General features: G+C 43.6%; 3 protein-coding genes across 3 annotated transcripts; 1 reads left to right on the top strand and 2 right to left on the bottom strand.

Annotated features, from left to right (window-relative positions):
- Window positions 1-4,624: 4,624 nt before the first annotated feature.
- Window positions 4,625-11,873, bottom strand: mmp21 (matrix metallopeptidase 21). The gene is given in 14 exon segments (XM_070990667.1): window positions 4,625-5,370; window positions 5,961-6,133; window positions 6,231-6,488; window positions 6,590-6,731; window positions 6,815-6,954; window positions 7,727-8,625; window positions 9,561-9,606; window positions 9,717-9,792; window positions 9,873-9,958; window positions 10,090-10,173; window positions 10,269-10,343; window positions 10,724-10,798; window positions 10,920-11,016; window positions 11,325-11,873. Coding segments are annotated over 14 exon segments (2,520 nt in total). The 5' UTR covers window positions 11,388-11,873; the 3' UTR covers window positions 4,625-5,064.
- A 291-nt stretch (window positions 11,874-12,164) lies between these two features.
- On the top strand, window positions 12,165-15,654 carry bccip (BRCA2 and CDKN1A interacting protein). The gene is made up of 7 exons (XM_070990668.1): window positions 12,165-12,449; window positions 12,880-12,954; window positions 13,059-13,139; window positions 13,237-13,323; window positions 13,438-13,625; window positions 14,397-14,565; window positions 14,754-15,654. Exons 1-7 carry the CDS (start codon window positions 12,309-12,311, stop codon window positions 14,922-14,924), a joined length of 912 nt encoding a protein of 303 aa, XP_070846769.1. The 5' UTR covers window positions 12,165-12,308; the 3' UTR covers window positions 14,925-15,654.
- A 369-nt stretch (window positions 15,655-16,023) lies between these two features.
- On the bottom strand, window positions 16,024-22,015 carry dhx32a (DEAH (Asp-Glu-Ala-His) box polypeptide 32a). The gene is made up of 11 exons (XM_070990696.1): window positions 21,537-22,015; window positions 20,446-20,639; window positions 19,610-19,982; window positions 19,276-19,515; window positions 19,101-19,194; window positions 18,816-18,965; window positions 17,828-18,019; window positions 17,471-17,611; window positions 16,873-17,063; window positions 16,597-16,787; window positions 16,024-16,347 (listed from the first exon to the last, which is right to left on the bottom strand). The coding sequence occupies exons 1-11, from the start codon at window positions 21,795-21,797 to the stop codon at window positions 16,149-16,151; spliced, it is 2,226 nt and encodes a 741-aa protein (XP_070846797.1). The 5' UTR covers window positions 21,798-22,015; the 3' UTR covers window positions 16,024-16,148.
- Between the last annotated feature and the right edge of the window lie 1,794 nt (window positions 22,016-23,809).

The following is a 23,809-nucleotide window of genomic DNA, read 5'->3' as shown; positions in this document are numbered from 1 at the left end:
GTCAATACCTAAATGCTGCATTATGCATGAGGCTACACAAGGCTTAATTACACTTGCATGATTTGGATTCCTCATTCAAATTAGTCTGTGTGATACATGCACTATTCTCAAGAGAAGACATGTAATTACTGTACCATTTCCATTCGGCACAGTGACTCCTGCTTACATGTGTAACCAAGGAGAGATATAAAGTCAAAGTTACTTGTTCTGTCGTCTAAAAAAAACTGCTTTTAATGCAGACTTACACTGTTTCCAGTCACACACACAGAGTTTCTTCTTCGTCACGGTGTAATGACGGCACGAAGGCTCGGGTTTGTGAATTCCAAATCCTATTTACCTCTCCTCAACATTAAAGATCCTTAGTGAGGAGCACTTTGCTCGAAACTATTTGATGATAAAAGCTTTTGAAATATTGATTTGAATGTGAAATTGAGAGGCAATCGTGAAGGCGCCAGTCAGTGTTTTTCCCTTTTAATCCAAACTTCTTTATCTGGGGGCAAGAAGAGAAGCAGAAAGAGAGGAAGGGAGGGAGGAGGACACATGTGGGGGGAACATCTGTGTGTGTGCGTGTGTGATTCTTGAGAGATGTGTATGCGCTCGTGCAAATGACACTGTGTGTGCAGCTGTGTGTGTTCCCGTGGTTTTTTTTTAGCGTTTCTCTTTCTGAGTGAGGTGAGAGACTGCTTGATTTTTGAACCACTGTAAACAAGCCAGAGCCTTGTTAACGATGCCACTCAGAGTTAATGCGCAAAACAACTTTCAACTCAAAATCCGCTTTTCAGGAAAGTCTGAATTCCACGCTTATTACTGCAGAATAAATGCTGATCCGCACTCTGCCTCAGTGTGGTGGTGGAATCTTTGGCAGCAGCTACAAATTCCCTTTCAAACAGTGTGAAGCATAACACATAGTGTGTGTATACCCAGGTAAATGTATTTTCATAACCTGTCATTCCAGCGGAAGAAAACACACACACACGTCAGCATTTCCACAGTAGGTATCTGACAAGAGGAGACACATAAAGTATGTGGAAAGAATCCTCCCTTTTCTTATTCTGCTCTCAAAATATACCTGTCACATTCATAAACACACTGACATGCATACATCTACCAATATAGCTGAAGAGACTGCACATTAATAAGCATGTACGGTTTAAATGCATTCATAAGCATTGGTCCAAATTCACATATTTCTCATTCTAAATGATTACAGAGTTTTGTTCCCTCAGACTAACAGTTTCATTAAGATGTTAAATATATTAGTGGGGAAAATAGAAATGCAAAAGATGTAAATAAACATATTGAGAAAGTCAATAATAAGTAATAAATTGAAAAATAATTCTAATGTGCAACAGAAATCTGTCAACTGAGGGCCCACGCAGCCCTCCTGAGGTCTATTTGAACTAATTCTATGTGTTGAGGTTGCCCTCTGCTGGCCCTCGTCTCCGTGGCATGAAAGATGAGTACCTGCTTGAGGGCACAGTATTATGTTCCCGCATTTACATTTTAATACGGCAGTCTCACCAGACTTCACAGTAAGCATAGATGCTAATCTATGGCCTGTCGAAGGTGCAGTGTAGTTTGATGATGATTAAGTGCTGCTGTGTGCGTGTGTGTACTTGGAAGAGTTCAAACGATATGAGAACGCATTAATTTTAAAATCGTCTTTAATCATTCGGATGCTGTCATCTTCTCTTTCTTCATATTTTGATTTGTTAATATTTTAATACTATACTCTCTTCACCAATTGCACACATGAAGCTCAGTGTACTCAGCTCACGAGAGCAGCCGTATGTATGTCTTCTGTTGCTCTGGAGGAGCTTTCTGAAGTCTGAGAAAACGACCTGACTGATGTCAGCAGGGTTATCGGCTCTGAGATTGCAAGTGTCTAAAATCTTCATAAAGCTGCATGAAAAGAAATGAAAAATGTGGCCTTTAATCAAACAGGGGGAGCAAAAAAGAGACTTGTGGCATTAAGGGAGGTCCAATGTTTTTGGGATGTTTTTCGGGTTGAGTCAAGCTGAGATTCATCCAGCTGTTACTATATAATGCAGCTTAAGCTGTGTTAGACTCCTTTGATGACAAGACATCAAAGTGCACCAGAGTGGGTTCGGAGGATGGGATGCAGGGAGCTGTTCCATCCTTTCCATGGCTACTCTTGAAGTAATAGAATTGTTTATTCCTTTCCCTAATGAGGCTAGCACCTAACTTGCTCTGGGCAGGCAGATTTTCACATGACTGTGTGAATATAACCCCAGATCCAAAAAGGGAACGCTATCACCTGCGACCACTGAACTGCTTTACCTGTGCAATGTTTCAAACAGGTGTTTTTGGAGTATTCCACAACTTTCTCTGTCTTTTGTTGCTCCTGTCCCAACTTGCTGGCATCAAATTCAGAATAAGCAAATATTTACAAAAATCAATCAAGCTGATGAGGTCAAACATTAAATTTATTTATTAACTCAAACGTAGAACGCATTGAAACTATTCAAAAGCCTTCTCACAAGGTGTGACTCACAGGAAAAAAAAGCCATTATTTCTATCACAGGGGAAATCCTTGAATTGTTTACTGTGTAAATGTTCTCTTTCTAGGAACAAAGTGATTGTATCCTTGAACTCGCTATTAATTCAACCCTAGAGATCTGCGACAGCGGGGATATCCTTGAAAGGCTGGAGCTGACGAGACTCTTGAAGACACATCTGAATGCGACACACTGCTGCAGCTACATGCAGCAGTTTGTCGAGCTAATCCCATGGCACACACAGACACTTTACTGTACGACACTGGCTTGAAATGATACCAGAAAAGAATTATTCCTATGTTTTCCACACTTTTGACAGAAATGAGGCAACAGCACTGCAAGTTCTTTTCACGTCTTGGCAGAGTTTGGGAGATTTTTTGTTATACGAATGTGCCGCAGGAGTTTCATCCCATTCTGCCTTTTCTGAAGTGCCTCCCATGTGGATTCCTGTGCCATGACACAGGTTTTTCTATCTCTCCCGGGCTGCCGCGGCTCGGGCTCCATCAGCATGACTGATCTCATTTATCCTAGTTGCATCCAAAGAGGCCCGCGGTGCAGGGAAAGGGAGCTTCAGTGGCAGCACTGTTAGTGCAGAGGCACAGATCACGGAGCTGTGCGGCGTATGGCAGCCGTGGACTCGCATGTGTGAGTAACAGTTTGCATTTAGGATTTCTCTGTATGGGGAACTCCGGGGTGCAGGAGATGTATGGGGCCTTCATGAGGGATAAACAAACAGATCACAAGCCTCCACTGCACTGCATCATCTTATGTACTGGATTCAATATTAGTCTATCAATAATTGCTGCTGAGATGTCAACCACACAGCTGTGCAATGCTGCAGCATATGGCGTATCGGATTCACACAAATGTGACTTCATTCTGAACTACAGAATGTGTATTAGTTCACTTGGAGATACAATATGCCTGTAAGTATTGTAAGAACTTAAAATCTCTGAAAGTTTAAGCTGGCTTGAATCGAGAAGCCAGAGACGGTGATGAACAAGGGTCAGTATTTGTATGCTGTTAGTGCCTTTCCAGAGAGAAGCTCAGTCTGAAGACGTGTGAGCAGACTCACCACCTCATGACATCCTTCTCTGTAGCCCCATTTGCCATGACATTTTGTTCTTTTGCTCGTAATTGATTTCTGCTTCAATTTATTAATATAGCCTATGGAGCGCCTGGAGCACAGTGCTAGTTATCTGGGGCCCACCAGGAGCTTAATCTCCTCAGATGAGCTGAATAAATAAGAGCGTTCAAGTAACATATTGATTACAGAATCAATCTCTGTTTCGTTGCACCGTGCTCAAATGATTACTATAAAGTGGAACAGCATTAAGTAATAAGACAAGTCTCTTTTTCAATCATTTTGTGTCAATCGAAATTTCAATTGGCTCTTGTTTGATTGAAAGTGTGTAAATCTTTGCACAACGAGGAGGTTTTCAAAGAAGAATTTTCCGCCATCTCCAGGTTTGTTATTGATAAAGCTTATATTGCTTTCTTCCAGCTCAAACGCTTGTTGCACTGGTGGGAATTTGGAAAGGGGAGTATCACGGTTCCCAGGTCACATGTCCTTATTCTTTGCTGCCTGCAGGCAGCTATGGATTTGAGCTTCTGCATGTGATTTAGAGGGTAGTGATAGTTTCATACGTTCTGCGCAGATGTGCTTTCAAGCCTACAAGAGGCCCTGGGACCAAGTGTAGCATCATCATCATCATCATCATCAAAGGGCAACAAGTGGATCTGGTAATAATTTTCTCAGAAACATGTTGCACAAATAAGAAACAGCGTTTGGCATCTGAGTGAATGTTAATCCATTGTGTGCGATATTTCTGATGATATACATTTTGCATTATTATGTAACATTTCTTTTTCTATTCTTATGTCAAATTGCTTCCAGTCTGTGCATTTACTCAGAAACCACTCTCAGTCTTCGGAATAAATTTCCATTTTTATACATGCATAATAGCACGGACGCTTTTATGCATGTTTCTTCAAAAGATATAAATCCAATGCATCTGACATGAGAAGTCTCTCCATAGTTCACAAGATGTGTATTGCATACAGTATATCATTTCATGTTTTTGCATAAACATCCCCTCCTCTTTGTAAGCATGCCATTTGAAAGCAATTTCTCCACAGTGCACTTCAACACATGAAACTTTAAAGGAAGCAGCTCAACAAAACTCTGATCAGCTACATTACACATATCCATGAGTAAAATAGGTGTCTGAGCAAAGAATAAGTAAACATTCTATAAATAAGTTTATGCTCTCAAATGCTGTAAATAACTTGATCATATGAGGTCCTTAAGGATTGATTTCATGCCAATATGCATTTGGCACCTCAAAGTGAGAGACAGACAGAGCAGCTGGTATGTTAATAACACACCTAACTGACGACAAGCCAGCAGAAAAATCCAGTTGAATTTCGGTTAAACACCACACAAACGTAGATAATGGATGTCTACACACATATGACAACACAGCAGCCCAATCAGTAGACCATATCAGGACACATCAGTAGGGTTTAATGAATCTCAGCCACCTCAGCGAGTTAGTCTGAGCGCAGTGGGATGAACGTTGCAGATGTCGAACCAGTGCTGATCCACCTCCTTGTGTGGCAGCAGGCCATTACGCGGCAGAGAGGGCCGGTGCCAGCGTTTGCGGCTGCCCGCCACCTGCCAGAAGCGCATGCCCTTGAGTAGAAAAATGGCATTGTGGGTGTAGGAGAAGTAGGCAGCGTCGATGTTGCCATCTGGATGGTCTCCGCTCTCCACTGCAGGGAAAACTTCTCTGATGTTTTTGGGGAAGCCTCTCGCCAAGCTGTTGGCCTCCACATCGAAGGCGTACACCTGTTTGAACAGATAATCGCTTTTGCCTCATCAATCAATTCAATTACAGGCAAATCACAGAGGAAGTGTGGCAGGTTTGTTTGCGTGCGTGTGTTCCCTCGTAATGCTGAGAAACAATGAATTAGCTTGGGCTTTCATGTGTTTAAGCTTCCTCCACTTTTCCTGCAAGCTTACTGTTGTTAGTACACAAATCACAAAAGGAAACAGTAGCTGTAATGACAATTAATCCAGACACGGAATATAATTTTAGAAGTGGCTCCAGGGCAAAAATTAGCTGTTGTCCACCAGAACCCACTGTGCATAATGTTTCCTCTTGGAGTATAGGGCATGACAGCTTCATTATATGCCCAGAAACCAATAATTAGTCCTCCTCCCAGGTTTTCTGTGAGTCACCTAATTTGTATTAATTTGATTTATCACAACTGAAGGAATTAAGAGATTTATTTAGATTGACAGAGGGTCCCTTTATGAGACAGGGCCAGAAAATTATTAAGCGATAATACAGAATATAAATTTCCTGATGAGCTGATCTACATCTGTCCTATGACACCCGCATGTGTCAAAGAGAAGGTAAGGAAAGCAATTCTTACCAGAGTGTTTTTGAAGAAGTAGATGTGGGAGTCCCTCCTGTCATAAAAGGCCGTGTCGATGGGACTGAACACCCCTGGGAAACCCTCAGAGATCGACCTCGGATAGCGGTGACCCTCAGGGTCCTGTCTGAACATCTGGTCATTCTCACTGTCATACCTCCAGAACTGCGTGCCTGTACACAAAGACGGCGTTCATCAAATATATCTTTAAAGCTATTATATGAAAACGATTATCCCGCTGGAAAACTGCAGTATATATCTGCTGCTTACCTTTAAAGAAGTAAACAGCGTCTCTTTTCCTGGACCACACATGCACATAAGCATCCACTCCATCCATGGGAATTCCACGCCAGCCAATCTGCAGTGCAACCGGGTCTCCATAACGTGTTCGGTTATTTCTGTTCTCATATAGCCAGTACCAGCCGTCTCTCATGAAATAGGTGTTAAAGCGGACGACCACCTCCCCGTAGGGTGTCTTCTCCTTTCTGATCCAATCAAATACTGTGCTGAATCGACCTTTACAGCCCCCTGGGTTCAAATGCAAGCACATTATAAAAAATTAATTATGCGTAAATAAACCTGAGTCTAGCTTTCTCTTTATGTATCCATCCACTAGATGGTGCTGTTACCGTAGAGGTGCTGTATGGCTTTCCTGTCCATCCAGTCCATCTCAAAGCCTGACTCCTGAGGCAGATAGCTGGGCTGCATTATCGAGCCAGGTCTGTAGATGTGAGGGAGACCCAGAACATGGCCAATCTCATGAACTGCCACCTAAAAGAAAGGAATGAAAAATGTTAGACTGAATGAGCTGCAACTCTTTTCAGTTATGACGCCTCATGCTGATTTATGCTTACTTTGAGAAGGCTGATCCCAGTGCCAGCATTGGGACCAGTGAAATGCTCGTCGTCGTCAAAGTGTATGTCCCCCAGGAACCAGGCGTGGGCAAATTCATGACCAGTGCCATCAAACCTCTGATTGCAACCCAGATGCCTTCCTGTGTGGAATATGGTGGCATGGGATTTTAAAAAAACAAAACCTTGATTTCTCTGTGAATTTGAAAAAACATTATGTACACACAGTGCAACATGTTACACCATGTTACTAATGTGCATAGTGAAAAAAATTAAATCATCCAGTTGTTTTTACAGTAAAGGCATTAAAGCTTTAGTGCACAAAAACAATATATGATAGCTATGACATTTCTTGATATTACAGCTATAGTTGATATTGAAAAAATGATTTCATTTGATCACCTTATTGATGCACTTTTGAGGAGGTGCTTTTTTTCTTTTAATGTGTTTTCTGCAGTGCTGGAGGAAGCATTCATCCGTTACTTAAGTAAAAGTTCAAACACCACACTGTAAATATACTCTGTTACAAGCAGACGCCATGCATTGAATACTTAAGTAAAAGTATGTAAATATAATCTGGAAACTGTGTTTTATGCATGAAAAGTCATGCAGAAAAATGGCCCTATCTTAAATTATTAAAATAGTTCCACAGAAAAACAGCAAATCTTCACATTTGTGAAGCTGAAACCATGTTTTATTATTTTATTTTATTGCATGAAAAATTACTTTCAAAGTAGTTGCTAACTAATATCTGTCAGTCGACTAACTGATGAACCGTCAACTCATTTCAGCTGTACTTGTGTATGCTGTTGGGTAGTTTAATTTATAGCAAGACGTCACATTAAATAAGTTTATGCACTCGCTCTGAAAAGTGCCATCGAATATGTTGTAATGAGTGTATAAGGTCTGACCCACCTGTGCCGAAGCCCAGCCTGATATCAACATCCTCCAGTGGCGAGTGAGTATCCTCCACAAACTCCAGCGGAGACACCTCGCTCCACATCCTGAAGGCCAGTCTGAAGACGTACCTCTGGTCTTCAATCGACAGCTGACTGCTGTAGCCTTCTCCTATCAGCCTCCATTTCAACATCCTCTTAGAAAAAGCCATATACCCTGTTTCACTCAGATCTCTCTTGTGCCTGTTTTTGGACACGAGGGTGGCCAGATGACGTTTCCTGCGTCGCACTGCTTCGCTCTGATGGACATTCACGCTGTTATTTACTGTCTGATTGTCCATGTTGGTGGCATGTGAGCTGTTCAGAGAAGTGTTATTTAAAATGGGATCAACTAAGTCCTCTGTGTAATTCCTGCTGGTGTCATTAGAAATGGCTGTGAGGACACTTCCTGTGTCATTATAATTGAATATGTCATCTTCAAAGGAGTTAACAGTACCAAAAGAAGTGTCCCTGGTTATATTGCTTGCTGTGTTGTTACTGTCGGTCTCATTAAATGTATCACTGGAACTGTTTGCAGCATCTGAGGCACTCCTGTTCTCAGGTGCCACGGAGGCGTCCAGGTCTGTCTCCTTGTCAGGGACTCCACACCTCGGTCTGTTCATTGCCGCCTTGGTGGCCTCATCAAACACACCTGTGACAGGCAGGCCCGACACCCTCTGAAACTCCTCAAGTGCTGAAATAAACGCTTGGCTGTCCCTTAAACCGTTGTGGTCATCCCGAGGAGCATCCCTCGAATGATGCCCCGAGGTCCCTTCCTGGATCATGTCTTGAAGCTCATCCAAGAAGTCATCATTAAAAGAGGTATCTGAATCTTCAAACTGGATCTCCTCCCAGTTCACTGGCTTAATGAATCCATATCTAGAGAGAAATAACTACAAAAAGACATGGGTTACATTATGTGGTTCCTAGAATCATTCGTAAAATGTCTGACAGGTGCTGAGATCGCCTGGAAAAATGGTGAGATTTTTACCTCTGCAGTGGACTTGTCTTTTATAACCTCGGCTTGGTGAGAACTAAGGGTCTGCATGTCAGAGTGATCCCGATTATGGAAAAGTCTCTCCGCATTAGCTGAGCTAATGCTCGTCCAAAAAAGCGAAATGATCAGCTGGATCAAAGTCAGCATCGTGGCGTCAGTGTACTCGTGTGACTATATACAAGTGAGATGACGGCGAGTAAGAAGCGGCAGTGTTTTATAGGCAGACCCTGAGCCGTCCACACCCACCTAAAGGTGCGACCCCCTTCCCTCAGCTTGGCGTGAAAAGTAAACCCATCTTTACTGTCTCCAACAGCTCAATTTGACTGAATTGTATGGGTGTGTTATTCATGCTCCATTGGTTTTCAATGGACTGCTGTTGACCTGTGGCAAGAAGTTAAAACCTTCACTTTCATGTGGACAATAACAGCTCCGCCAGCACCTGTTTCGAATGGGACACACACACAATGAATAACGACCGTCCACATCATCCCTCTGACCCAAGTTTATTTGCAAAAATAAATGCCACATTGACTTTGATGAGCAAGCTTAACATAAATAAAATTAGAATTATATTCACTTACATTTTTGAGGCCTTTACGGCACAAAAAGCTACTTTTTCTCTGTGCAAATAGGATGAAGTAAAAGTGGTAAGATGAACAATAAAGTAAAACAGACATATACATTTAAATAACACAGAATATACAGAGAAGATAAAGCGGATGGATTGAGCCTGCGGCTGGTTACTGTAGAGCTTTGGCTATCGCTGCTGCCAGGTGTTCGGCTGTTGGCTTTTCCGCAGCACAGCTGACACACAGACCTTCAGCTGTCATAGCGTCTCGAGTCGTAGGCCCTATGGCTGCAAACTGGGAACAAAGAAGTACAAGTGACTGTCAGTGAAGATCTAAAGCGCTGCAGATTCATGCATCGCTTTATGCATGAGGAGGCCGTACCTTTATCTGAGTCAGCTGTTCGCCTGACAGCCTCCGTACCACTTCCAGGCAAAACTTCACTCCTGATGGGCTGAAGAAAGCTATGCAGGCTGGAGTGCCCTGTAAATGCACAGACTCATGAACAGATGCTTTGTTTTTTTAAAAAAGGACTCTAAAACGCAGTGAGAGCGGGATTTTACCTGCTCGGCGAAATAGTTCTTCAGATTTTTCTCCAGATCTGGATGTTCGCCTGTTTGATAGACAGTTAGAGTCTCTAGGGGCACTCCTGGAAACAAAGAAGCAGATTCCCGCTGTGATAAAGGTAGCGCAATTATTATTTTATAATTAGTGGAACCCCAGTGGGACCTTTATCACCTTGACTTTTAATCGTGAGGCACAACAAGGGAAAATGCTTACCATTGTCCCTTAAAGCCGTAGGCAGCACTTCTCTTTTGATTGAGCCACAGGGGAAGAAAAACGGTGGAATATTTGTGTCCTCTCCTGTGACGAGAATTAAATATAAGGTCATGTGAGTTATCAGAGTGGTCATAAATTTTCTATTACACTGATCTGTGAAGAATAAAATCATATCATACTTTCAATGATTACGCGTGACAGCTCCTCTGCTGTCCCTGTGTCCTCGCCCAAAGGGTTCAGACCCAGATTTCGAACTGCGCAGGAAAGAGACACAAAAAGGATATGCTGATATGAGCAAAACTTTACAAAGAAATCATTTGGTCAACATCATAATTCAATAGCTAAACTCATAAAAGTGACAACAAAGAGATCAACAGTCAGTAAAGACAGAGGGTAAAGCACTCGGCAGGAAGGTGCAGCACCTGCTTGTTTTCTAAAGAGCAAATATTTGCTGTCTGTCACAGCAAACTGTCACCTGTGCTCAAACCTATTTCCAAATACCTGAAGGCAGTAGCATCACTTCACACACTTCTGTCACCACAGCTCCAGGTGCCTGCTGTACACTCAGCATTAACGTAGCGAGGACACATGAAAAGCACGAAGGTAGAAAAGAAATGAAAGAAAACAGACTCACCTAACGCAGCAGTCGCCTTCCCGACCACATAGATGGACTTGGTGTTCCACTTGTCTTTCACAGAGCTGTTCCATTCTGAATGAATCGTTAGGAAAAAGGATGACATTTAATCAAGGAAACTGTTTGAAATCCAAGTCCAGAAACACTGAATCCATGGATAATGTATGAGAGAGGTGCTGATGCTGATTCCTCTCACCTTCCCTTCTTTCTTCTGCTTCTAAGCACATCTTCACAGCCTCCACTGCTCTCGGACTGGTAAACACAAGACCTCCATGTTTTTCAGGTTGGAACAGCTGAAATAGAAAGAACAACAAACGCATGATGCAATAAATGTGAAAATACAAGAATGAAACAAGTACGAATTCAATACTGTAACAATGGAAATGACCTTATCTGACAAAGTGTTCAATGAGACAAACTTAAAAGACAGCACAGGAACTAGGGTTGCTTTGTGTCCATGCGATGCCAGCTCCTGTGAGATCGAAATAACAAATCATCAAACTCTGCAGTGAAATGTAAAGAATTAAAAGTGGAGTGATGTCCTGACAGCTGCTGAGAATACATGTGTGAACACAGTACTGTTAAACGCAGGTGAACTTACCTTAATGTAAGGATCAGGTCCAGACCCTCCTTCTCTTGGCTCTTTGAGAAGCAGTACGTGCATCTTGATAGACACCTTAAAACACTGGATCAATAAAATAAATATGGAGGAACACGACAGCACAAAGCAGGGTGGAAAGTGATGCTGCTGTCAAACGTGCAGTGACACTGAGGACAGAGGGTGGGAAGGCTCAGCAAGCTAAGCTACACCCTAAAACTGTCATGTGCAACCTGCTGATAACAACACGGGTCAGTCACGATTATTGGACTGTACATGAGAAGCAGATGCAGAGTAACAATGCGACAGTTGCTAGATGATTGCGTGCAGTGTGTACGTAGCTACAACACGGCCAATGCCTTCTTGTGTTTTATTGTTTACATTAGCAAGACATTCAAGATGACAGTTTAACTACAGTAACGTTAGCCTTCCCCTTCGTAGAACCTGTCTCGCGATAATAGGGTGATATAAGCAACTCGAGCATCTCGCTTGTGTCGCACTATAATATAAACTACAAGGGATATTTTAAAGAGGATAAAATATTGCACGAAATTCATGTACCTTGAGCTGTTCCTGCTGCTAGGTGAATGACAACTTAAGCCACGGTCAAGAAGGGGAAACGTAACAATGAATATTGACAAATCTCTCATAGAATAAAATTATATGTGAAAAAAACATGATATATTCCCCAAAAATGCTAAAAAGTAATTCCATTACATAAAGTCAACGTCTATTCATCACTGTAAAACAATAATGTAGGCACAGTTTAAATAATTATGATCCCCTTGTTCTGAAATGGTACATTCCAGTTTACCAACGGGCGACAAGCTAACATTGCGGCTCAGAGGGCTGCTACGGCAAGTCGGAAGTCGTGCGCGTTTGGAGCCAGAATGGCGGCTTCGGCGCTTCACTTTCCTACCTCTCTGTGGCTGAGCCTTAAGCTTTGCCCCGCCCACTCAGTTGACACGCGTGTTGGCTGTTTGCAGCATGGCTTCTTCAGCTAAGAGGAGAGCTGTCGGTTTGGGTGAAAATCCCGAGGAAAACGAAAACAGCTCCGATGACAGTCTGGAGGAGGAGGATGATTCCGGGGAGGAGGACAGCGAGGCATCAGAGGAGGAGATCAATGAGGTAAAAGAACATACACGGAATGTTAATGCTATGTGTGGCCGTGCTAGCTAGCTCGTTAGCTAGCTAACACAGTTGTCGGCTAATGGTAGCAGGAAGGCACACATATTTACCGTTGCTGTCAGTCGGAATTGAGGAGATTAGCGTTACTAAACAAGTTCAATTGGTTATCTTAGCTTTTTTGTGTAACTTTGTCGGAGTAAGATGGTCCTTCCAGTCTACTCTGTAATAAGGACTGGACGTATTTTACAGTGCACGTCAAAAAAGCCTCTTGAATGAAGCTAAAAGTACTAATTCACTCAAAAAGTACTTGAAGTAACTACTCGATCAAAGTACCAAAAGTACATACAATTAAATGCTTTCCACGCAGAAAGACAAGGCATCATTCTGTTGTTGTTAACTGCTCTCTGCTTTGTTGTTGTTCCACATTCAGGAAGTAGTGGTGGACTTCGAAGCCCACGCCATATCCGCCAGCGACTACAATGGCATCAAGAAGCTCTTACAACAGGTTTGGGACAGTATTAATGTGTTACATCTAAATTGTCTCGTTCATATGTCATGTGATGGGCCAACACGTGGCCTCACACCGATGTCTGTTATGTTTGGATACAGGTCTTCCTGAAGGCGCATGTAAACACATCCGAGATGACAGACATCATCATTCAGCAGAATCATGTTGGAAGTGTCATCAGGGTGAACGACTCAATAGTTCATAGTTCATCTCGTCTCAGACTTAACAGGTGACTTCTCAGCTCTAACATGTACTCACTCGTCCCTTTGTTTGCTCCAGCAAGCCGATGTGCCAGAGGACAGCGATGATGACGACCCAGATGAAGTGTTTGGCTTCATCACTATGCTCAACCTCACAGAGAGAAAGGTAACACCGCTGGCACGCACCAGCCGTGCAGACTAATTGGCCACTTGGGGCTCTGATGATGTTGGAATGTACTGCTGGTGCATTAAACATTTCTCCTTCTGATGCTGTTGGCAGGGTGTGCAATGTGTGGAGGAGGTGAAGGAGCTGATCGTGGATCAGTGTGAGAAGAACTCCACCCACAGCGTGACGGAACAGCTAGAGCAGATCCTCAACGACACCAGCAAGCCTGTGGGGCTGCTGCTGAGCGAGCGCTTCATCAACGTGCCCCCACAGATCGCCCTGCCACTGCACAAACAGCTCCAGTGAGTTCTGCTCTGTCCCCTTATGTCCTCCTCAGTATTTCCTTTCAGGGAGAAAATGTACCATGAATCACGTTATTGCTGGTAAAAGCAGCTACAGCAGCAGTTCACACAGATCAGGTTCCAGTTCTGAAATACAGCGTTAAAGACATGTATTTTTGCAATTTTAGATACAGCAACATCCATTGAGAGAGTCTGCTCGTGCTGCAGCTCTTTTTGCTGCATGCATTTCAGTTCTTCTGCCTGTGTGGTCGCAGTGCGTGTGCATACTTGTAAGTTTTGTCATGTTCAAATCAAATTGAAATTCATGTTTGGGTACTGCGTTCAGTAAGCATTTTTAATCAGTTTCATCCCAATAGAGCCAGAGCTTTATCAACCTGGAAGAAGTATCCAGAATTGTGTGTTTTGTGTTTGTGAAGGCAGCAGTCAGACTACATCTGAACACTGAATCAGGGTGATTAATGGGCCGTTTGCCTCTGTACATTGTGTGAAGTGCGTTGTTGAAGTTCTGTTGTTGACTGAAGTGGCTATGTGACCTGATGGTGCTTTGTAAAGGGTAAAAGCAAACTTTGAAGAGGACTTAACTGCTTTTTATGAATGCATTTATATCTGGAATAATAGCTCATGATTCTATAGCTGAAGGAGCATCTGTAGTACCTCTGTGTTTGAATAGAAAAATGAAAAGCTTGCCACATGGATCACGGTCAATAATGAAACAGCCTTCTGAAAGTATTCTGGGCAAGAAAATAAACTGAAAGAACTTCTGTCCTCCAGGGAAGAAATAGCTGAAGCTCAGAGGACGAATAAGCCCAGTGGGAGATGTCACTATTGTTTGATGATCAGCAAGACCTGCAAAGAGGCAAGCAAGAGTGTTCCAGCCAGAGGAGGAGCTCCCAAAGAGGAATACATGTTTGTCAATGCAGAGGAGGAATTCTTCTATGAGGTAAATGCAAGCAGTCTGTGCAGTATTTGGGTAGTAATACTTAATAGTTCTGTTGGTGTGAACTGAGCTAAAACAAATACAAACAGTGTTTTACTCTGTAATTTTTATAATGTTTCTCAGAAGAAACGAGTGATGTGAAACCTTTGTGTTCATGCCAGATTCAAACATTGTCTGTGTTGTCTTTACAGCAAGCCATCATAAAGTTCCACTACTCGGTCCAGGAAGAGGCAGACTCCTGTTTGAGCGGCAGGTGGTCGTTCGACGACGTTCCCATGAAACCTTTCAGGACAGTGATGCTGGTACCAGCGGACAGAATGCCTGTCATTATGGACAAACTCAAAGAATACCTGACTGTGTGAACCTTGTAATAAACTACGACACCTGTGCACACACTGAAGACCTTCAGGCTCCTGGAAAAGGTTCAGCATACTGTTGCGACGTGTGAGAAAGTGTTTTGATACCTTCAGCAACTGTAGTGCCAGTATCATAAGCCTGACATTTAGTAATTTTGTTTAAAGCTATTTTACAGGTGCAGTTTTTAAACCAATTCCTGGTTCCTTCACACATATGCTGCAGACATATCCAGCTGTTTTATCGTGTGAATATGAATAGAAATACAGCACCAAGTCGTATTTTTCTTAAAGATTTTTATTACAAGATTATGAACCAAGACAATTGAATATGATAAATGCTTTGTGTTAATGGCAGCAGCTGATATGTGAGCTTGGAATCCAGTGTGAGCAGATGGAGGATGGAGGAACGTGGCATTAAGTCAAATTACTGATCGGTGAAACTCGTCTACGCTGTCCTCCATGACATAACTTGGTATAATGCCACAAATTTGGATTGTCGACACACACACACAGGAGCAGAATCTTAAACAGGCTTTATTTGTGCCCATTAATGCATTCCTGTAGATCTCTTGCCACTGACTAATAATAAATGCATTATGTGTCCACATGCCTTGACAAACATTTGCTCTCTTAATCTGGCAGCATGTAGATTCATACATAATGTTCCAGCCTCAACACCTGAAAGGTATACCAGCACCTCTCAAAAGCTTTGCATGAGAAATAAAGGAATTAGATGAAAAATGGCCTCCAGCAGCTCGTACATGCATCAAAGTGTTAGACCATCTCTTTGAATCTGGATCTTTCATGGTTCTGTGCACAGGAGTTTTTTTTTTTTTGTTCTCCCTTCAAAGTAGTGCAACAGACGACATCCTCTGCAGCCCCTCTGCTGATGGTTACAGTCTAAAAATCGAAGCAGGCGTCAGGAGACTTAGGTTTCCACACAGACGGTGTTGCAGGAGAGCAGAGCAGGGAAAAAGGTGAGAAACAAGAAAACTTAGAGGGAGACCACAGCTAATAAAAGGTTCCTTTCTACTATTGTCAGCTCACTAGACGACACCCTCACCCTGCGGGAGAGTCAGCGCCTTTGCTCGTGAGCGTTTGACCATCAAAACAACTTAATGTAATAACTTCATATTACAGTCCCTGGGTTACGTTGACTAATTATTTTACAAGCATAAACACATTTGGTGATAAGATTACGGCCCACGTTTCCCCATTTAGCATTTCACATCACTGAATCACACATCTGTCGTAGGTCTGCGGCACCACCGCACAGCCGCCGTCGGCGTCGCCGCTGATCGCCGCGGCTTTTTGTTTCTCGTCTTTACGCTTTCTGGATCTGTCCGGGTCCAGCATGTCCTGCAGTATGTCTTTGCTTTCACTGGGGGGCAGATTGTAGAAGAAGTACAGCGGAGCCATTTGAATGAACCTAAAATGACAGAAATGACAGTTGGAAGAGATAAAAAAACAAGTAAGGAAATTTTGAATGCCTATTTTTTTTAATATATTTTAAGAGGATTTAAAAGATTTAAATGTGACCACATGGCTGAACTTTACTGTCATAACAAAAACAATCAAAACATGTTTGTCCCACTGCATGAAAACATAAGCCATGAGAGTCCTAATCTGCTTGTACACATGGCATATCTAATAACGGCCTGGATAGGGTTCGACTTACACTTGAGGGGAAATTTCAGAGACTGTTCTCATGCAGTTGTTCTCTGACAGGGTGTAGTCGTGGAACACAACCCACTCTGGCAACCCCAGCTTGTGTGACTGAGCCCCGTAGCCGGAGAGCGGGTGCACATGGGCCACGTGCTTGTGCGTCAGAATGAAGTAGTTTCCCGATCCGTCCACGTCTCGAGCGATCTACGAGGAGGAGAGGCCGTGCGCTTGAATTCAGGTGAACTGCTGCAGGTTCATTCAGTAACGCCGGCATTTCGCTCCCACGTACCTGCATGAAGAACCCAGCCAGCAGAGCCCTTTTGATGTTGTGGGTGTTGGTCTTGGTCCCGAAGGAGGGCTCAGAGATGGGAAGCTCGATCCTGTTCAGAGTGTCGGTCAACTCTGATCGGATGGCCTCGGCCGTCTTCAGGGCCGAGTGATCCAGGAAATAATCCTGGCACCACTTTTCAACACTGAAGTCTGAAACATACAGTGAAGCAGTATTTGGATCAATTGATCAAAATATATTTGAAACAGTGATCAGCTTGCATGAGGCCCATAAACTACATTTCAATCAAGCTTCCCTCTATTTTTATGTATTTATACATATTCTGTTCTATTCATTTCTTTGTTTTTTGATGTCATTAAAATAATCTCATGTAATTTTATCTTTGATCTTCTGTTTTTAATTCCTTGTAAAGCACTTTGGAAAGCACCTCCTTGTACAAACTGGTACAATAATGAAAAATTTACGTGACATAGGTTTTATTTGTTTTGCCGCAGTGAAGAACAGAGATGCACCGGGGTCGGTAAGTCACGCTATGGTGCAGGATGTTTAAAAATTCACTGAGGTATAGATTTCTTTCTGATCACCAACTGCGGCGTACATTGTTCTCTCTGGCTTTGCTTGAAGGCGTTGTAGATGTTTACGAGGGTGAAGTGGTCGCCTTCAGGGTGCTGGAACTTTCTGTGACACTGGACCGCCTCGTGGGTCATGCCGGCAGGTGGCTCCAGGAAGCAGCTTGGCGCTAAAAGACAAGGAAACAACAAGGTCAGCATCACTGAGACAAGCCACTCTTACCAAAGACCATCTGGTTCAGCGTCTGAGAGAAACTGGCTTCGCATGAGCTGCTATCACAATGTCCATCTGGTGAATGTGCAAAACCAATTAAAGGCTCTTCACTCATAAGGAGTACTTGTAAGAAGTCTTATTCTGATCATGAAGTTAAATACATGGCGCGTACCTGACAGCATTGCTGCGATCGTCAACATCTCACTCACACAGTCGAACTCGCAGGACGCCAGCAGCGCTTTGGCCATCTGAGGGTCCAGAGGGATTTCAGACATGATGATGCCGATCTCAGACAAGTTGCCGTCATCATCTAAAGCTGCGAGGTAGTCAAGCTCCTCCAACGCCTGCATGAGACCCTCGGGATCTGCAGAAAGGAATGAAGCAGCATAAATTCCATTAGTTAAAAAGACAGAGTCCCTGTCGTGCAAATAGTAAATTGTCTGATTTCTTTAACAAATATTGTGTTGCTAGTTGCTCAGGGTACTTTTTTTTGTGCAGATTCGCTTAAAACCACTATAGAATCTGAAAATTCCAAATGCCCCCTAGTGGTAGTGTCCAAACATGACATTATGATAGACAGGTTGAGATGGGCTGAAAATAGCAGCACCAATTTTCACCAGGATGGTGGAATTTTTCCACAAAGATTAACCTATTCCAACAAAATAATTAGAAAATTGCTCTGATCACATTAAAATCTTACACTTGGTGCCTTTAAGCTTCCATTCCCTGCATTTATGCGTATATGGGTAAATAATTTCAGAGCCAAATTCTGCAAGAATTTTACATCACAGTTAACTTGGCCTGTGCTTCCTCTTCATTGTACTTGCCTGGTGCTGCCCTAACGAGACATGTTGTAATCGTTAATGAGCTGGCCTCTTTTAGCCCGTTCTGTTCATGTTAGGGTGGGTCAGAGCTCAGACAATAGTTAGTAGCAGAGTCCTGTCAGCTCAGATAAAACATGGCTGACTGGGCCCAAAGAGCTACACAGAGCAAATTCATCTGTACTTCCTCCAGCCAGGAAAACCCTCCCACATGCACCTCTCCCGCTGGGTTTTGGGCTGAGAGAGATTGTGGGAACCAGCGACCTGAGAATAAAAATGCTTGTTTCTGTGCATTATGTTTCAGCGGTAACCTTGTGTAATTTTCACGCGCAGGCTAACCTGGTCTGTCGATGAAATCACACTGTCCGAGGCCGGCGATCGCAGTCCTTTTTAGGAAGAGGACTGTCGGTGTGATGTTGGACTCCAAGATCTGCGGGGAGGTCTCTGCAGGGAGATGGCTGTCTTCTGGGTACAGGCAGAAACACTTACCTGGGGAATAAATGGAACAACATTTTAGTCAAGCAAAAAGATGATCGAGTGAGGTTGTTCCTCCAGATTATAGTCAAGATTCCAGAGTCTGACTTGGAAAACATCAAAAACTGGTTCAAGTGTTGTCAAACACACCTGCTGGTCCAGACAGCTGCTTACGGAGCTCTGCCTGACTTTTACTGATGGGTTGAAGTATCTCAGAGTTGGCTCTTATTCTTGGATTGTACACCTATAACCAAATGTCAACTAATATCAGCACATTACTCATTTCAGGGAGATATTTCAGGATGTTTTGTTATAAATAAGTTACCATCTTTTTTTGGACTCCTGTGTCGATGACAAAGTTGATGGACTCTGTAGGCCACCACATATCCTCCCCCTTTTGTGTAGAGAGGAAAACCCTCCTGGACTTCTTGGAGCTTGGCCGCTCAGTCGGATCAGGCGGCTGCCCTCCCTGGCCTGGGCACAGGACCACAGGCACCATCTGGCCCAGCTCCGCTCCCAGCCTGGTGCCTTCTCTCTGAAGGATGCTGTGGGCACAATGAACCTCCTGCAGAAGACATCACAAGCAAAGTATCACAACAAAAAAACAGCCAGCTTTGGCCCAATGAAACCACCCACCCATAATAAAAGCAATCTCTCACCTCAGCTGAGGCGAAAAACACAACAACATCTCCGTCCTCTTTGGCCCGATGGATCTCCAGCACCAGTCTCAGCGCTGAGTAGAAGTAGTCTTTGTTGCCGCTGCTGCTGTGGACCATCTCGGGTGGAGACGAGGCCTCCAGACTGATGAGCGGGATGCTGCCGTAGTGGCTCAGCAGCTTGTCAGTCATGGGCGGCATCGCGAGGACCACCACTCGGAGCTCCGGCCTCTGCAGCAGGATGTCCTTGAGGAGACCGAGGAGTATGTCTGTGCTGACTGTCCTCTCGTGGGCCTGGTCGATGATAATGACCCCGTAGTGCTCCAGAAAAGGGTCTGACATCATCTCTCTCAGCAGCATATCATCAGTGCAGTACCTGAGAGATAAATCAGAGGGCTTACCGGCCATCAACGGCCATAAGTGTCAACTTCAGGGTAATAGCTTGAGTATGTTGCTTTAAAGACCTCATCAGTGGGCAAACTGTCTTATGGTGAGTAGCAAAACATGATCCCTGTTGAGGTTTTGTGTGTTTATGTCTCCATTTAAAACCATTAAAAGGTTTATCAAATAATATAATGTATACGCTAAAACATTTGAGAAGCTGGAACAAGTGAAATAAATGATTATTTAACTTCATATGGCAATGAAGTTAATATCCTATGACTTGAAAGTTGCCCACTTCATCTAGATTGAAGCACAATCTTGTGTGTGTATGTGTGTGTGGCAAGGAAAGGAAAAGATTAAGAGTGACAGAGTTGGCTTGTGGATGACATTAAAACGTCGCTGAAGCGTGCTGCTGCTGGCGGTGAAACTGACAGACTGAGAGCTCATCAACAGACCTCAGAACAGTGTCGGAGGAGCAGCAGGTCTCCAGAGGGATGGTGTAACCCACTTCGTGGCCTATGTTGACATCCATTTCATCTGCCACGCGTAAGGCCAGATCCACGGCCTGCTGTCTGTTGGTCTGAGTGCACACAACCACGCCGTGCTGGTACTGGGCGGACAGACAGAACTCTGCACACCACTGAGGGATCTGAAAGAGAATAAATGCTCTTCACCTCTCACACTCCATCGAATGCCTTTACGGTGCTTCAGCGCTAGTTCTCCATTAAATGGAACATTTTCTATTCAGATAAACTTTCAGCGGCAGGCATCCTTTCAGGGTCGTACCAACAGCTTTTGTTTAAGCACACAGCAAAACAAACAGTGACAGGACATATCCTATGGTATTATCGCTCATAATGCAAAATTGCTTTGGCAGCACGAGGCGGCTCCAGCGGATCAGGGCTTAGCAGCAGGAGGTCCCCTAACACCCGGGCTGGAGCCTTTGTGAAGCCTGACTGTCAGGCAGGAGCTTGGACAGCCTCACTGTGACACAACAGCATCTGCTGAGCTGGGCAGCCTGTTCACACAAGCTCACATAATGGTGCTCCTTCCATACATGTCAAGTGGGGGGGGGGGGGGACTCCATGTCACAGGAATCAATAATGTGTCAGAGAGAGGGGATGTGCTGTTTAGCAGATAGCAACGTCAGGCAGAAAAACACAACTGAAAGGGTTTGCTTCACATTTTAATCAAATCAAGGGAAGCAGACATCTCAAATTTGCTGTTGACTGAGTAGGTTGGAGCATGTGGCAACAAGCTGCATGCAAGTCATACCAGTGGGGTTATGCTTTGGGTCTGAAGAGGTCAAAATGTGCCTGAACAGAGAAAAAGTGAAGGGAGAGGCACTATTCTTCAAACTTAATGCCTCATGGGGCACACAAAACTCCAAAATGAGGTGTAGATGAAGACAACCGAAGCTTCTATTTCCTTTAGAAATGAATCCAGATTGAATGTGAGCTTTTCTTTGATTAAAAACTCTCTGTGGAAGGATGAAAAAGATGTTTTTCAGTCCTCCTTTCAAATTATTGAGCATATACAGTCTTACCTGTGTACTCCTCCCTGTCTTTGCTGTCCCGGACACAATAAGCAGTTGGTTGTTGGCCAGAGCATCTTCAAACTCGCGCCTCACCTTCCACACTGGCAGAGTCTTCCTCTCTTTTAGTAATTTGTAGTACCGTGAGGAAAAGGGCAATCCATCGAACTGATTTAACTCCAGATCATCCCCAAAACCAAATGCATCTTCGGCAGGACATTCCTCACTTTCAGGAAAAATGTCAGTCTCTGCTGAATTATTCGCCTCCGACATCACACACACATATATTTGTTAATCCGGACAAGAGCGCGCAAAGGTTGTCCTCCCACTTCAGCTACGGGTCCATTTCGTTTTTATCGGAAATATTCAAAAACCGATCAGCTTCCGTCCAGTCTGTCCTACAGCACATCCTACATGAGCTAACTTGGTCATAACATAAATGACCACAATCCCGGTTTCTGGGTTGCTAAAACTATATTCAAGAAGCTGTTCAAAGTTTGAAGCAGTTCTGTTTGCGGCTGCCTGACGCGCAGTGCGCACAGGCGAGTAATTTCTCCCCAGCGTGGCTTCACACGTGTTTTGATTCGCACCGAGCTTCACATTCACGGACGAGCAGAGCAGCTCTCCACCAGCCCCTCATAATCACCTGCTTATCCAAGAGGAGCACGTGTACAGCAGCGAGGACCGTGACGCTAATGACCCCACAAAAATTAATACAGATGAACAAATAAAATATTATCCTAAAAAATCCACAAGTTTGGGCACGCCGGGTCAGAGGTTATGTGTCTGCAATAAGTGAGCAGAGGATGGACTGAGCTCCAAAAGACATAAAGGTAATGATGAAACGTTCTTTTCAACATCTGAAGCAAAATTAGTGCATTATTGTCTTTTGTGCAATTTCAGAGTGAAAAGGAGCACCATGCAAAAGTTAGGGCACGCCGAGATTTATGAGCTCTTAGATCTCAGTTTGTCAGGGATATGGCTTGTTCACAGTCACCAGGTGGTGTGAATTTCAAAGCTTTATGAACACTGTGAGTCATGGGCGCTTCTCAGCAGATGCCTAGCACTCCGAAAATTAAAATAACTGATGCCCACAAAGCAGGAGAAGGCCACAAAAAGACAGCAAAGCTGTTTCATCACAATGTGGTTTAGAAATGACAGTTAACAGGAACGGTGGAGACAGTGGACAAACATCCAGACAAACTATCCAGGAGAACTGCTCATTGCTAGAAAGGCAAATCAAAACCCCTGTTTGGCCACTGTGCAGCAACACCTGCACAAATCTAACCTAGATGGCAGAGTTAAAGAAAAAATCAGCATCACACTTGCAGAGGAACATCTAGATGAGTCTGATGAATTTTTGATAAATTTTGGACTGATGAAGTTAGAAAAGAACTTTATAGCTACAGTTTTTTCACGCCACTTGAAACTAAATAAATCCACCTTGTATGATTTGGTGGAAGTGTTACACATCACATTATGATGATTCTGGGCCTGCTGGAGGTCGTTTTGTCAGACTCTGGCACTGCTCCTCCTGTTCCCCCTCACACAAAGGAGCAGATAGAGGCTACGTTTACACTTAGGGAAACGCACATGTTTTCATGCGGTTTGGCCTCTCGTTTACACACAAACTGAGTTTTTTTCACGGAAAACAATCATTTTTAAAAACTCTGGCCAAAGTGGAGATTTCTGAAAACGCCGGTTATGTGTTGGCGTGTAAACAGGGTTAAACGGCGTTTTAGGTTCCCAAATGTCACAACATGCGACTGAAAATACTTAATGTGAGTCATGTCATGTGAGCGGCCTATGTTTACACTCGCGCCCATAGGTTTGGCATAGTTACGATGGCGCTCGACGGCGTATTTATCCGGGTTCATGTTAACGACAACATTTTTGAAAACGATGTTGTGTGCACAATGTTATTTTTGAAAACGGAGGGGCTAAAATATCCGTTTTCCAAAATACCCTGCTATGTGTAAATGTAGGCTAAGTGTTCCTTTAATTTGTTTGAGCAGTGTATTTTTAGACTACAGTATTTCTATTTTTCTGAAGTAAAGGATCTGAGCACTTCTTCCACCACTGTAGGTCATCACACTCAAGTGTAGTTCAAACATTCAGCACTAAACACAGAATTTAGTCGACCGACATGCATCGTCTTTTGCCAAACAAAATGTGTGGAGCCGCGACTCAGCTCTGTAATTAGATGATGTTGTCTGAGGCTGTGTGTCCTTGTTATCATGTGGACCTGCTTCATTTTCTCATTAGCAAAGGATTTTTCCCCCCAC

The sequence above is a fragment of the Chaetodon trifascialis genome, chromosome 21 (genome assembly GCF_039877785.1).
Source record: "Chaetodon trifascialis isolate fChaTrf1 chromosome 21, fChaTrf1.hap1, whole genome shotgun sequence".
Taxonomy (NCBI): Eukaryota; Metazoa; Chordata; class Actinopteri; order Chaetodontiformes; family Chaetodontidae; genus Chaetodon; species Chaetodon trifascialis.
The sequence above is the reverse complement of the archived record's forward strand: the minus strand, read 5'-3'. Positions and strand labels throughout refer to the sequence as shown.